The 15,649-nt window shown below is 41.1% G+C and overlaps 1 protein-coding gene across 1 annotated transcript in view; it reads left to right on the forward strand.

The window, feature by feature from the left end:
• ARHGAP21 (Rho GTPase activating protein 21) overlaps window positions 1-13,699 on the forward strand; it is a 546,622-nt gene extending 532,923 nt beyond the window's left edge. The window contains 7 exon segments of the mRNA XM_030199291.1: window positions 1,355-1,480; window positions 1,669-1,710; window positions 2,015-2,120; window positions 4,548-4,579; window positions 11,134-11,970; window positions 11,972-12,686; window positions 12,689-13,699. Coding sequence (XP_030055151.1) covers window positions 1,355-1,480; window positions 1,669-1,710; window positions 2,015-2,120; window positions 4,548-4,579; window positions 11,134-11,970; window positions 11,972-12,686; window positions 12,689-12,864 — 2,034 coding nt within the window. The 3' untranslated portion in view covers window positions 12,865-13,699.
• Window positions 13,700-15,649: the final 1,950 nt, after the last annotated feature.

Here is a 15,649-nt window from a genome sequence, read left to right on the forward strand (position 1 = left end):
ATTTGTGTGCACTGGAGGACTGTTATACAAAGGTACATATCACCCACGTCACCTTTATACAGTAGGATGTTTCATATAGGCACAAAATAAAGCCTACCAAGTTCTATCCAGCCCACTTAAAACTGAAACTAATTGCTGTATATCTAGTTCGGGGCCCCTTTTACCAAGCTGCGGCAAAAGGGGGCTGGTGTGTGTTTTACACGCGTGCCCGAGGCTCCCTTTTACTGCAGCTGGAAAAAGGGATGTCTCGCCTTCCTGCAGGAAATGGCCGTGTGGCAAATAAAGCACTTGCTGCACGGTCATTTTTTGGGGGGGGGGGGGGGGGAGGGGGGGGCCTTACCGCCATCCATTGAGGTGGTAGTATGGGCTTCCGCGTTAACCAAGCAGTAACCGGACAGCGTGCAGCACTGTCTGATTACTGTCAGGTACACACCGGCGCTACAAAAATAAATTTTTTTGTGCCAGAAATGACGGCACACTAAGGGTGGGAAGTACCATCAGCTGCTATGGTAGCCCAGCAGTACTTCCTGTATAGCAAGCGGTAAGCCTGCATTGGGCTTACCACCGCTTAGTAAAAAGAGCCCTCAAATCTTTAGTTCAAGATTCCACCAAAAGTTTGGCTGAAAACATAGGGGAAAAATATGTGGGATGTGTCTCCATTTGAAATTACGTGGGAAATATCAATGATATTTCTCATCTTTCATGTTGCAAACTGAGAATGACGGCAGAAAACACAAAATGTTTGGTGGGGGGGGGAGGTCTGAGTCAGTGGTGCAAGCTAGGGTTCAACTATTGCACTATATTAAGACAAACCTTTGAAGAATAGTTTGCACTGTTCACAATTGTGTCCCCGAAATAGAAAACAAGAATTAAAGGAAAAACAAAATGAAAAGTCCTGTAAACAACCAGGAAATCCAACAATAAAAAGATTTTCTGGCCTCTTCCCTTCCCCCCTCCCAGAAAATATATAGGGGTCCTTTTACTAAACTGCGGTAAGCACTAATGCACGCTTACTGCAACTTAAAAGGACTTACTGCAGGGCATGCTGCGGCATCCTGTGGTAAGTTTCATATTTTTTAATTTTTGGCTGAGGGGACGTGTTTGGGGGGGGGGGGGGGTGAATTGGTGTTTCTGCACTATTCAGCGCATTGGCATTGTACTAACTGATTAGTGCAGGATTAATGCACGAGACCTTATTGCCTACAAAATAGGTGGCGTTAAGGGCTCACGCCCTGATTTTTGTTAATGGCCACACAAGGTTTTTACATTAATAATTAATGGAAAGACTGAACATGGTCATGCAATACAAGGTTTACTGCAAGCAGTTGATAATGATACACTTTATCTTCCTCAGATGGAACCAAGGAACCTGGCAATAGTATTTGGCCCAACGCTTGTGAGAACATCTGAAGATAACATGACCCACATGGTTACTCATATGCCAGACCAGTATAAAATAGTAGAGACACTTATCCAACATGTAAGTCAAATCAGGCGTCTCAAAGGAGTATAACCAAGATGTAGTGCTTCTTGGGACCTCTTGTTACCTAGCTGTAGATCTCAATATTCTACATCAGTTGCTTCACCCAACAGTTTTGCCACAATAGTGCCTTTTAACTTGTGTTTTGTTTCCCCCCCCCCCCCCCCCCCCCCCCCCATTATTTTTAGCATGACTGGTTTTTCGCAGACGAAGGTGCTGAAGAACCAATTGTAAGTAGTGTTTCCAGTTTATAAGCGAATTGAAGAGACATTTACTTTCTAAGTTAAATTTGATAGGAGGTCATAATCCAAACATACCAGTCTCTTCCATCTGAATTATTGATTCTGATTGTGCTGCATTGAACATATTGGCAGTGGTTACTGCCTTTCTGGTTTCTTGTAACTGTAATGACGTGGAGAACTGATGTTTCCTGCTGAAGTTTTGTTAGGTTTGTAATAGCACCTTAGTAGATGCTTGTGAATCATAGTGAACTGCTTGTGGAATGACGAAGAGATCTTTGTTTATTAACTGTAGACAGCTGTTCAGGAGGAAAACACTGTAGAGTCTCAACCAGTGCCAAACATAGATCATTTACTTACCAACATTGGAAGAACTGGAGTGTCTCCCGGAGATGTATCAGGTAACTCTTGTCTGGGCAGCGTTAGTCCGAAGGCTCAATTTAACCTGTCCAGTATCCCTTCTTGAACTACACTGTCTACTCATGGATCTCAGTCCCATGAACAGATTTCTTATTATTAAACTAGTTCTTTCTCTCTCTCTCTTTCTTATTTTTTATTTTGGTTGACCTGAGTGTACTGATTCTCACATTACTTGGGTACACAAGCATGCACACCACCATTCCCTTCATTCACAATTCTTCATACAGTAGTCATCACAAGGTAAAACAAATTTGTTCCACTGTCTATATGGTTGCTGTGATGGCAGACGTTTTTATACTTACAGAAATAGTGTCACCCAAAGTACAAAAACAAAATAAATGCACATTATAAAATAGTTATGAGGTACATTTCTGTGGTGGTAAGCCAAATGCAAATTCACACACTGTTTTCCTGAACAAAATATATAAGTATGTATGATTGTGTTAAAGTTAATTCTTTTTACATTTGCCACTCTGTTTGAAGAAGTGGCAGGTGGGCAGGCACAAGTTTCCAGTAGGAATTCTCCTGTTCCCTCTTGCTGTCTTGCCCCAGCATGCGTGCCTGGCAATTGCTGTCCCTTTGTCTCTAGTTCTTGTAGCTTTAAAAGGGTGTTTTTTTCCGCTCTTTACCGATGTTGAAACAGGAGAAGTGGGAGGAGTCTATCACACGGTGATGTCATTAATGGATTCTGTGATGTCACTGATGGACAGCTGGAACTGTAGGAAGAAGGAGGACTGTTGTCCACACTGTAGCTGCCTTGTCTGCAGAAACCCCCGTTTCTTGTAAATGCAAAACTTAGATGATCTGTGCTGTAAATTTTCTGTTAAGAGTATTTTAAACAGATCGATGCTACTTTCTTAAAGTCTTTCTGCTGTTTCTTGTTATTTCTGAAGCAGACCCTGAGGAGAAATAGCATGGTATGATCTACCAGTTTTTCTAGTCATAAAACATTAGCCATGTGTTCAAAGGGGTGTGGCAGGGGGCTGAGCGTTATAGTTCCAGAAAAAGAATAAGTTTAAAAACAGAATGTCAGAGAACATTCTTTAGCTATTTTGCTAGCCCCTTTCTGCCCTCTTTATACCTGTACAGTCTCAGTTTTTGCCCCACAGTAAAGCTCTGGTGTCCATTTCATTTCATAACGCTTGCTTAAACACTAGCAAAGCTGGTAGCTTCTGAAATGTAACCAACAAAAAGTAACAATACATAAGTTAAAAAAGTCAGTGAGGCCAGTTTAATCTTTTCAAGACATAAAGCATGATGCATAATAACTGCCTAAGCAGTCATTGGAGCAGGGTACTGGTAGCCCCGAATAAGCCCAGAAATCACCTGTCTTGATTGTGAGATCATTGGCAGGATGATTTAGAATGTGTCTGGCATAATAGAAACTTCCTGATAACTTGAATTCCTTTCAATTCAAATAGTGGCCTGCACTTGCCCATTGGCCTGTGCCATGTTTCCACCCAAGTATGTGCACATAATGACACTAGAGTGCATAAAATGGGAGTTAGTGTGAAACCTGTTAAGGATTGACGAGGTTTCTTAAAATAAGTTGGGGCTTAGGACCTGATTTGCTAAGATTTCTCCCATTCTATTTCTAAAGGGGGGAGGGGGCTTGATTTAGCAAGGCCCGGAAGCCAGGATTCTAACCTGTACAGTTTCCTGCTGGATTGTGTGCAGTATTTCTGTGGATGCAAATGAGCTCCGTTGAACTGCTTTGCATGCTTTAGCATTCCAGAAACACATTATTTATGAATTGCATAAAATTTCATGCGTAGCAAACTGTGCAAAAGTTTATTATGAGGACAGGCCTAGTTTTTCAATTTAAAAAAATCTTTTTTGAAAGCAGGCCCTACCTGAAAAAAATAACATGCAAAAGCCAGAAATGCTGACATATTTTTGCACATTTCTAGTATTTTGCATATTCCTATGTACTTTAGACTACCCCTTACCCCTTTCAAAGAAAATGTTCACAGTTCTGTACATCAGCCTCTGAAGTTTAACAGCTAGGCCAGCTAAAATAAGATTCTAACTGTCTTTATCAGCCAGTTCAAACCCAGGGCAGCACACTATTCCAGAATGAAACACACTAAACTGATATTTTGTGAGCTCTCTATTTAAAAAGAAATAATAAACCTCAGTGTTTCTGTTTTCTGTTTAGAAGAACAGGGTTCCTTTGCCATTCCTCTCATTGAGCTGGTTCTGCCTACAATTCACAGCATCCTTTCATGGCGGTGGCTTTCTGTGGTGCGGCTTGCATCTTTGTGAGCTCTGACTATCCACTCTGTTTTGTTCTTTTGCTTTTCACATTTCCTGTGCCTGTCTTTTCCACAAGTGTAGCGCTATCTGTCGTACAATTGCTGCTAATTACGAAAAGCTAACCATGTTTTCTTTTATTCAATTCCCCACAGATTCAGCCACTAGTGATTCAGCAAAATCAAAGGTAAATGCATTGCAAATAAAAAATATACAGACTCTTCATTTCTGGTAGCTGTGAATGTGCTTTCTGTTGACACTTGATGTCCACTGAGTCATTGCATTCCCTTCTTTCTAATGAGTAGCATGTTTGTGTGATAGCTAGGGCTAGGTTTGCAAATTGTGGACAAGTCACAGTACATTGTAAGGGCGATTCTAGAATCTAGACACTCTCATTTCTGTATGGTATGAGTGTAAATGTCTTGAATATGAAAACTTAGCATATTGTGCAGTATCCATGTAAATTATAATAGGGCACCTACGTGCTATTTTGAAATACCCATTTAAATTGCGCAGAATGTATTTGCAAGGGTGGGACACAGGTAACTAAGAGAATAGTAAGGTACTCATGTTGCTGCCGCAGTTCGGCATCCCCACTTATGCCTGCTCTGCGGATGTGTAAGCGTAGACACTACGATACCGGGTTACGCTTGTATTCTCTAGTGGAACATTAGTGTCCAGGTTTTGTGATACAGTAGACTCCTACTGCACGGCCTCAGGGTCCCTATTGGAAGCACTCCGTTATAAAATTACCTTTTGTGTATATGACGCAGTGCTAAAAAGTGGGGTATGGGAAGGAAGGGGGTGAAGGTGCTGAGGTAAAGAATAAATAGAAGGGTCCATGTCTTCTACATAGGAAACTCCACTGTAAGCATGGTCTGGACAGAATGTCAACAAAAGGTTTGGGGGTTTATATCACTAATACACATGCTACAGTGCACAAATGTGCTCTTATCTGGGAATTAAAGTGCTGTAATATTGGATGCTCCAGCCAGCCATTTTTCAGATGTACACCACAGAGGTTTGCAAGGTCAAGGCTCTGTAATCATTTGCCCTGTTGTAGTAGCCAACAAAGCAAATTTAGTAGCCAATTTTAACTACATAGTAAACATGTAAAATTGACTAGGAGGCAAGTCTATAAGTGAGCGCGTCCTTTTAGGAGCCTCGATGCTGTGCGGTGAGAGGCTATTCCATAATGGCATCTGGGCTCCCCGATCACATTATAGAATACTGTTGTAAACTGGATTTGGTGCGCCTACAGGGTATGTGACCACATTTACACCAGCTACAGACCCAGTGCAACTGCAGTCGCATAAATGCAGCAGGGATATCGGCAACTGACAGTACTCTGTAAGTTACACACACAAGTGGCAGCCCTGCCATGTGCATGCCCCCTGCATTTACACACTATGCCGCTTGCATGCGCCATTACAGATTTATGCGCAAGAGAGACCGTATTCTGTACATTTATTTACCCATTCAAGTGCTACATAAATATAGTGCCCAGTTTTATTTATTTTATAGCATTTGTATCCCACATTATCCCACCTTTTTGCAGGCTCAATGTGGCTTACAATTCATCGTGGATACTGAACATAGAAAAGAATTTACATTTGGTTTTACAACAGGTATTGGTGCATGGTGGAGAAATACATGGTAATGGAAGTAGAAAAGAATAGACATATGTGTTAGCAGAGGTTTTGTGTGTATGATGGTGAGATACTTGATAGTGTTTAAGTTAAGGGCATTAGGTACATGATAGTGAGAGCAAAAGGCATTAAAGAACGTTCCTAGGTCTCTTAAAGAGTGTAGTGTTACGCATGTTGTCCATTGTGATATATTTTGTCGAAGAGAGAGGTTTTCAGGAGTTTGCGGAAATTAGTCATTTCATAGACCGTTTTTAGATTTCGTGGCAGTGTGTTCCAGAGCTGTGTACTTGTATAAGAGAAGGTTGATGCATGCATTGATTTGTATTTCACACCTTTACAATTGGGAGGGTGAAGGTTGAGGAATGTGCGGGAGGACTTTTTTTGCATTTCTGGGTGGTAGTTCTATTAGGTCTGACGTGTAGGCTGGGGCGTCGCCATGGATGATTTTATGGATCAAGGTACAGAGTTTGAACGTGACACGTTCTTTGAGTGGGGGCCAGTGTAGTTTTTCGCGAAGGGGTGTTGCGCTTTTGTATTTTGGTTTGCCAAATATAAGTCTGGCTGCCATGTTCTGGGCTGTCTGGAGTTTTTTGAGTATTTGCTCTTTGCAGCCGGCATAGAGTGAGTTGCAATAGTCCAGATGACTAAGTACCAATGATTGTACCAGGTAGCGGAAGACATTTCTTGGGAAAAATGGTCTGACTCTTTTTAGTTTCCACATTGAATGGAACATCTTTTTAGTTATGTTTTTTGCGTGGTTCTCAAGTGTCAGATGTCGATCAATGGTGACACCAAGGATTTTCAGGGTGTCTGAGATTGGTAGACTTAGGTTGGATGTGTTGATGGTGGTGAAATCCTTTTGTTGTATTGCGAGGTGAGAACTAAGCATTGGGTTTTTTCAGCATTTAGTTTCAGTCAGAATGCATCTGCCCAGGAGTTCATTACGTGTAGGCTTTGGTTGATTTCATCGGAAATTTCACTTAGATCGTGTTTGAAAGGGATAAAGATTGTCACATCATCAGCATATATATATGGGTTTAGATTCTGATTCGATAGTAGCTTAGCCAAGGGCGTCATCATTAAGTTGAATATGGTCGGTGAGAGGGGGGATCCCTGTGGAACTCCGCATTCAGGTGTCCATGTGGCAGATATAGTCTAATTTGATGTCACTTGATATGAGCGGGTGGTTAGGAAACCCTTGAACCATTTGAGAACGTTGCCTCCAATTCCGAAGTATTCGAGGATATGTAGTAGGATTCCATGGTCAACCATATCGAAAGCGCTTGACATGTCAAATTGTAACAGTAGAATGTTGTTGCTGTTTGCTATCAGTTGTTTGAGTTTGGTAATAAGCGTGACTAGTATGGTTTCCGTACTGTGATTAGAGCGGAATCCTGATTGGGAATCGTGTAGTATCGAGAACTTGTTTAGGTACTCTGTGAGTTGTTTGGTCACCATGCCTTCTGTTAATTTGGTGAATAGAGGGATGGATGCTATTGGTCTGTAGTTCGTTAGTATTTTTCTTTGTATCTTTGGGTATGGGAGTGAGTAGGATTTCCCTTCTCCTTTGGGAAGTGTCCATTTTGTAGCATGAAATTCACATAGTTTGTTAGGTCCCTTATAAATTGTTGGGGGGCCGACTTCATGAGGTTGTTTGGGCATATATCTAATTTGCAGCGAGATTTGGCGAATCTTTTAAGTGTCTGTGAGATGAGATCTTCTGGTAGTATAGTGAATTCGGTCCAGATCCTGTCTGCTGGGTAGATTCCAGGTTCTGGGTCTAGGCATTCTAGGAGTGTAGTATATTCGATTGGGCTGGTTGGTATCTTGAGTTGTAATTTTATGATTTTCTCGTTGAAGTATTTCGCCAGGTCATCGGCTCCTGGGGTGTCTTTGTTGGTGGTGGTGACTGGGGTTGTGTCTAATAGTTTGTTAGAGTTTGTGTGTGTCTTTGTAATTTGGTCCGATTTCAGTTTTGAAGTATTGTCTTTTGGTTTGTCTTATGGCATATTTGTATTTCCTTCGGAGTAGTTTCCAAGTGTTGAGGGTGGGATCATCTTTTTTTTTTGTTCCACGTGCGTTTTAGTTTCCTAACTTGTGTTTTGAGTTTTTTCAGTTCTTCGTTGAACCATGGTGTTGTGTTTTTCCTGTGCGAGGTTCTGGTTTGGATTGGAGCGATGTTGTCTAGTATCAGTTTACATCTGTTGTCCCAATTAGAGAGGAATTGGATTGTGTCTGCATTTGTTGTCCATTCGTCATTGTAAATCTGTTCCCAAAATTTAGCTGGGTCTATTTTCCCTCTTGTGGTGTATGTTTTTCGTATTTGCTTGTTTGGTAGGTTTTTCCGTCTCCATTTGAGGGTGATGTTTGCTGTGTAATGGTCTGACCATAATACGGGTGTCCAATTGGTATTAGTTAGTATAAAGTTAAGGTGGTCGAATTTATGTGTTATGATGTCTAATGTGTGTCCTTTTTCGTGTGTCGGTTGGGTCTTTGGTACTTGTAGGTCCCAGAGCTGTAAGAATTCTTTGCAGTCTTGGGTGCTTGTTATGGTATGATCTTCCAGGTGTAGGTTGATATCTCCAATTATGATGAGGTTTGAGGAGGAGATGCAGGTGTTCGAGATAAAGTCCATGAGGTGTGTTTGACTGTCTCGCCAGTTTCCTGGGGGACTGTAGAGTACAACTGCGTTTAGGTGTTCCTGTAAGTTTGGGTGGCTTATTCTTATGGAAGCGATTTCAAGTTGTGGTAGTATGGATTCTGCTGTGTTTGTGATACTAAATTCGGATTTGTATATAATGGCTATTCCTCCACCTCTTTTTCCATTTTTTGTCCAGTGTGTGATTTTGTATCCCGGTTGTAGAATTACCCTTTAAAGCAGGGGTTCTCGACCCTGTCCTCAGGACGCACCTAGCCACCAGCCCCTACTCTGCGTTCACTTGTCAATAATCACCTTCCAATGTGAAATGGGAATCTACTCACGCATCGGCTTTTTACTTCCTTTCACCAGCACTGTGGAACTTGTTGTCACAACCAATCAGATTGAAAAAATCTTATCCCCCTTTCCATGCTGCTTAAAGACATATATTATTTTAAATTAGCATTTGCTGTCGATTTAACCTCCCCATTCAACATAGAACCATGCAACTACATTTTAAACTGCAATATTTGTTTTGTTTGGTATGATTGCTTGGATGTTTTTATTTGTTTTTCTTGTATGAAAGGTATGTCAGTCTCCTTTCCTATTTTAAATGGATTTCTTAATTCATTGTTGTTTTACTGTATAATTATACTTTGTGAACCATTGTGATTTGCTTTCTAATAAGTTACGGTATAGTAATAATAAACAAACGATATCCACAATGAATATACATGCACTACCTCCATTCTATGCAAATTTCTCTCATGTATATTCTTCGTGGCTATCCTGGAAACCTGATTGACTGGCCTGAGGACAGGGTTGAGAACCCTTGATTTAAAGTACGAAATACATTTTTACCTATATTCTCTTCCACTTTGATAAGCCATTAAGTTTGATTTTATGACTTGCTGCTGTGGTGTGTCCTTAGTGATATTTTTTTGCATGAGCTAATTGTAACATTTGCAGATCTACTAATATTAGTGATTTTTTTTTAAACCACACTTATGATATATTTTATTACTGTTGGTCATTAATTTATAGGAACATATGGTATAGAGCCATTAAAAGTTAATTCTAATAATGCAGAAGTACAAATTATATTTTAAGATAACAGTTCTCATGGGTTACTCAAAGTGACAGCAGTATCATCTCCAGAGGGTACGGATCTAAAGGGTTATTTTCTGTTTGTATCTTCGAAAAATGCTTAGCGTGTTAGGCCCTATTTATCATACCTTCCATGCAGGTGTATGAAATCAGTGGAAAGTGACAGAGTGCCCATTTTTAGTACCTTGATTGTGCCATCCGTAGCTCTGTTTGACAGTCTCAGGGAAGAGAAACCAAGGAGTAATGAATGCTTCCATCTCATCCTTCGATGTGATCCCTGTAAAACAAAGGGATTGGTGGAGCGGGGTCTGGGAAAGTTAACACTTATTTTGTTTTTGCTCAGAGATAAAGAGAAGGATCTTAGGTTTGTTTTACAGCGCTACATTTGCTGTTAGTTTTATGAAAATGCTTCAGTACTCTAGCTTACCACTGAAATCAAATTGCTGTATTTTCAGAGAGGTTATAAGAATATTGTCACATTTACTGTGGTACCTGCAGTACCAGGGGCGGGCCAAGACAATCTTCAACCTCAGGCGAGGGATGAGCTGGCACCCCGGCTCCTCCTCCACAGCCCCCCACCATGATCTGACATCTCCCCCCTTCCTTCCCCAATCCCCTTCTCTGAATTTATCTTTTCTTTTCTTGTTTTTCGAAAGGCAGAGGTGACAGCGGCAGCAGTTATTCCCATGGGCTGCCCTGCTGCTGGTCCCAGCCCCTTCCCCCACCTCCTAGGAAACAGGAAGTTATATCAAAGAGGCACAGTGCAGTAGAGAGAAGGGGCTGGGACTGGCGGCAGGGCAGCCTGTAGGAATTGCTGCTGTCGCCGCCCCCTTTATAAACAAGAAAGGTAAGTTCGAGGAAGGGTTAGGGAAGGAAGGGCGGGGGGGGGGGGGTGAGGCCACCTCAGAAGAGTGCCACCTGAGGCCCCCGCCTCAGGTGGCCTAATGGTAGGGGCGCCACTGTGCAGTACACACATGAGATCATGTGGAAAGTTTTCCCTGAGACACTCAAAATTAGCAGAGTCCTTGGGATACCCTGTACCATGACTTTCCTAAACTAAAGTGAGCTGTCGAGTATCTTTTTAATTTGGTATACTATAGACAAGGAGTTCCCAACTCAGTGCTCGGGACACTCAGCCTGTCAGGTTTTTAGGAAATGCATAAAGAATATGCATGACATTGGAATGTGACTCACTCACTCATATGCAGATCTACCTTATGCATATCCATTGTGGATATCCTGAAAACCCAGCTGGCTGTGTACTGAGGACCATTGCTGTAGAGGAATGCACAAAGTGGAATAGTTTTTTGGACTGACAACTTTTCTGGTTCTTTTGTTTCCCTGCAGGGTTCTTGGGGATCTGGAAAGGATCAGTATAGCAGGGACCTACTTGTGACCTCCATCTTTGCAGCAGCTAGTCGCAAAAGAAAGAAACAGAAAGAGAAGCCACAGCCAAGTAGCTCGGAGGACGAGTTAGATAATGTCTTTTACAAAAAAGAAACTATGGAAGAATCTCAGAGTGACAAACAAGGCACCAATAAAGGGGACTCTGAGAAAGAGAGTGACATGTCCAGTAGAAAACAAAGGAGCTTTGTTTTAAAGGAGAAAGAGAACATTAAGAAGGAGAACAGCACTACAAAAGAAGAGAAGAAATCACTGAGGCAAGATAGCACACCCTCAGCAGAGCCCTCACCATCTCTTCATCACAAATTTACTCAATCCCCTAATCCCAGCCGTAGACTAAGCACCAAATTGGAGGGAAACAAAACGCCTGTTTCGCAAACATCTTTCCTGACTGAGGAGGCGGTATCTGATTCAGGGACAGTGCTAAGCACTTCTTCCCAGGCATCTTTGCACAAGCTAAAATCAAAAAAGCTGGCTAACCCTGAACTCAAAGGCAATGAGCTTTTAGCAGCTGATGTAAGTTCTATCACGTCGGACTACTCTACGACCTCATCTACTACGTATCTCACCGGTCTGGATTCCAGTGTGCTTAGCCCGGAGGTGCAGTCGGTGACGGAAAGCAAAGGAGACGAGGCCGATGACGAGAGAAGTGAACTGATTAGCGAGGGGCGTCCCATGGAAACGGACAGTGAAAGTGATTTCCCTATTTTTGCTTCAAGTTCTGCTTCTGAAAGGTTCTATCGAGGCAAAACCCAAGAACTGGCAAAGATAGGCCGAAGAAAACTCAGAAGGGAGTACGAGCTGCACAGAAGGGAGTTTAACGCCGAAACTTGATAGCCGCAGACTGTTCAGTTCACACAAACTTATCGAATGTGACACGCTATCCAGGAGAAAGTCTTCCCGGTACAAGACAGAGAGTGAGGGTTCCACAGACAGCAAGAATGAGAAGGAGTTGACAACTTTATCCAAAATGTTTGATGTGGTAACAAAAGGAAGATCAACAAGCAGCACAAGTCAGTTACCCAAAAGTGAGCCTGAAAAGCAGGAGCTTGCTTGGAAACTTAAAATAACAGAGAGGTTAAAGTTGCGCTTGAAGGCATCTGCGGATGATATGTTTGGGATAGGGAGTCAAAAAGCTTGTGTTCCCGAGAACCGCAAGAAAAAAAATATTCGTCGAAGACACACTCTGGGTGGGCAGAGAGACTTTGCTGAAATAAGTGTGTTGAATGCTTGGAAAGTTGAAACCCAGGAGAACCCTTTGAAAAGCAAGGATCTGGAAACTGAGTTATCAGCTGTGGACCGATTAAAACCAAAATGTCCTTCACAGGGCCTCTCCATTTCTGAGTGGCTTGCTCGAGAACGTTTGCGCACTAGTATGTCTGACCTTCACACAGGGGAGTCTGGAGAACCTGCTATGGAAAAGGCTAGTTTAGGGGAAGTGTCGAACACAGATCCATCATTCTCGCCACCAACTCAGGTGAATGAAGGCAGTTCAAGCTGTTCAGTTCAACTGAGAGGCCCCCTTTTGCTTCAGCCCTGGAGTCAGGTGACCAAGTAAATGGTGAGGGCTACCAGAGCAAAAACAAAATCAGTTTTCGTCCTGCAGTGGATGCCCATCCACATAAACTTTCTGGCACCCAAGTGGTTAGGTCTCGATTCTACCAGTATCTTTAAGAAAAAATACTCAAAATGTCCCCGCTGTAATAATCATATACTGTTACAGTTCCTAGCTGCCCTGTGTATATTTTGTATGTGACCTGTTTTATCATGCAGCCTTTATTGCGGCTGTTTTAATTTATGCCCTGTGGAACAACTTCACAGTGTGTTATTTCAGCCGGAAGAACATAAAGACGACAAGTGTGTTGGATAGCAGTATGTGCAAATATTGATCAAAGCATCTGATGCAATATGTTATGTAATGTATATGGGTTTTCTGACTGGAATTTGCTGCACACCTTACAGCAGCTGGCATTAGTACATTTTAAACATATATTTTGTTTTAGCCACTAACAGAAGTGCCTCATCATAAGACCATTTGAGTTGGTAGGGTGCCATATTGTTAGATGTTGAATTAGAAAAATGTGATGCGATCAGAGATTTTTTTTTTTTTTGTCAGAAACTTTCCGTACTTTTTTGTGGATTTTAAACACCAGTGGATACAGAGCTTCCATTCTTTAGGCATTCCAGTTGGATCTCCAAGTTTTATATTTGAACTTTTAATACAGATTTTTGTTTTATGTGACTTGAATTTTTAATCTTTCTGTAAAAAAAAAAAAAAAAAGTTAAAAAAGGTAACTTAAATGTATATATTTCATGTGTATCTTTTCTTCAGATACCAGATTTGATATAAATGTTGTAACATAGGCATGTAGATAGAGGATCCTGGAGAAACTGGTTTCTTTTATTGAAGAGAGTATAATTTCTGCATGAAGACCTAATAAATTCAACCTTGTATCATGCCTGTGCACATACCCACTTAAACACTGGAAATAAAATTGTTTTGGTGATATTTTGGTGCCTGAAATTTCTTGTTCAATTGAAAATGAAGGGAATGTTGTATCTAATAATGTTTACTTGCAACTGCAGTCAACAGCTGTGCCCAATAAATTAATACCAAAAGTAAAGACATCGTTTGGGTGGTTTTCTCAAGCCTTTCTTTGGAATTTGGCTAGGTTAATGTTAGCGACAATGGAAATTTCTGAATCGTACTGGACCTTTGTTGGAACTGGTGGCCCAGGTTATAGTTTGCACATCTGCCTTCCCTCAAGGGATAAGCCATTGGAGTGGAGGAGTAGCTTAGTGGTTAATACAGTGGACTGAGAACAAGGGTTCAAATCCCAGTCACTAAACCCTCCTTTGTCTCAGGCTTGTCCAGAATACAGAGTCAGATTGTAAGCCCTCTGGTAACAGGAAAGAACCGAAACTGCCTGAATGTAAACCTCTGCTGAAAATCCATGAACCAAAACTTATAAATAAATAAAATATTGGTGATAATAAGCTGAGATGTAAAACATAGGGCGACTGCGCACTTTTCTTTTCAGTCAAATAGGAATGTTTCCACCAGAGGGCAGCATTGTATAACAAAAAAGAAAACACAGAGCACCAGACTTCCACTGTACCATGGAGGAGAAGAAAAGGCAAAGATGTTTTGCTTCAGCATTATATAATGAGCCAGTTTTGTGTGGCAATACAAATACCTAAATATTAGGTATACTTAACACTTAATACGCTCTCCTATAAGAAAATATTTAACATTTATGTATTTGCTGTTACATATTACATCCCATATTAATACTACTTTAGATCTTGGTAAAAGAGGAAATATTCAGCTGTACAAAGAAAATGACTAATAGTTTCCTAACACCAACAAATATTTTCCCCGTTTGTGATCAGTATGGTAGAATCTGAATTGTTGTATGGTCCTGTGTTGTATAATGTGGTAATCTAATGCCGAGTCTGTGTCGCATATCAAAGGTGTCGGTGCATACTTTTTTTTGTTTGTTACATTTGTACCCTGTGCTTTCCCACTCATGGCAGGCTCAATGTGGCTTACATATTGTATACAGGTACTTATTTGTACCTGGGGCAATGGAGGGTTAAGTGACTTGCCCAGAGTCACAAGGAGCTGCTTGTGCCTCAAGTAGGACTTGAACTCAGTTCCCCAGGACCAGAGTCCACCACCCTAACCACTAGGCCACTCCTCTCTGATAATCAAGTTGGATCAAAACAAACTGTAAAAATACTTTTAGAAAAATGAGATTTCTGTGTAAATGCAAACATTTTAAATATTTTCCTTATTTTAGAGACCATTTTCAATCCAATCTTGAGGGGTACAAAAGGGCCAGTCCAGTGGTTTTGTATCAATGGTGAATATAGCCATGTGGCAGGACCTGGATTTGATGGCCGGCTTATGTCTTCCAACCCATTTTGGACACGGATAGGGGATGCTGGGTGTCCTACATCCCCTGGGGAAGATGGTTTTCCAGTCATGTATGCAATAGTGGCGAACAGAAGAGAAGCAGACGTTTCAGAAGGCAGGCTTTATCAACTATTTAAAACTCCCAGGTATCATATAGCCATGCCAGTCATGGCCATGATTCGCCAGACAGCTGTGTCGGGGACAAAAGATACTAAAGTGATAGAAAACTAGTAATAATAGGTGATAACACCAAAAAGCAATAAAGCAGTTCCAGAAAATATAGTAACACCACATGTGAGTAAAATCATAATTTACATTTTAAAAAATTATAAATAATAAAACTTAAAAGCATACATCTTGGCACCTTTATCTTAAACATAAATAGGAACATATCCAAGGTTCCTACAATAAATTTTAAACTTTAAAAGAGGAGATGGCTACATGAACATTAAAACAATTCCTATGTAATAGAATAAAACCATATAAAATCATAGTTCACATTTAGAATTAAAGGTTTTCTTTGTTAACTTAAAGCATACA

The sequence above is a fragment of the Microcaecilia unicolor genome, chromosome 1 (genome assembly GCF_901765095.1).
Source record: "Microcaecilia unicolor chromosome 1, aMicUni1.1, whole genome shotgun sequence".
NCBI classification, from domain to species: domain Eukaryota; kingdom Metazoa; phylum Chordata; class Amphibia; order Gymnophiona; family Siphonopidae; genus Microcaecilia; species Microcaecilia unicolor.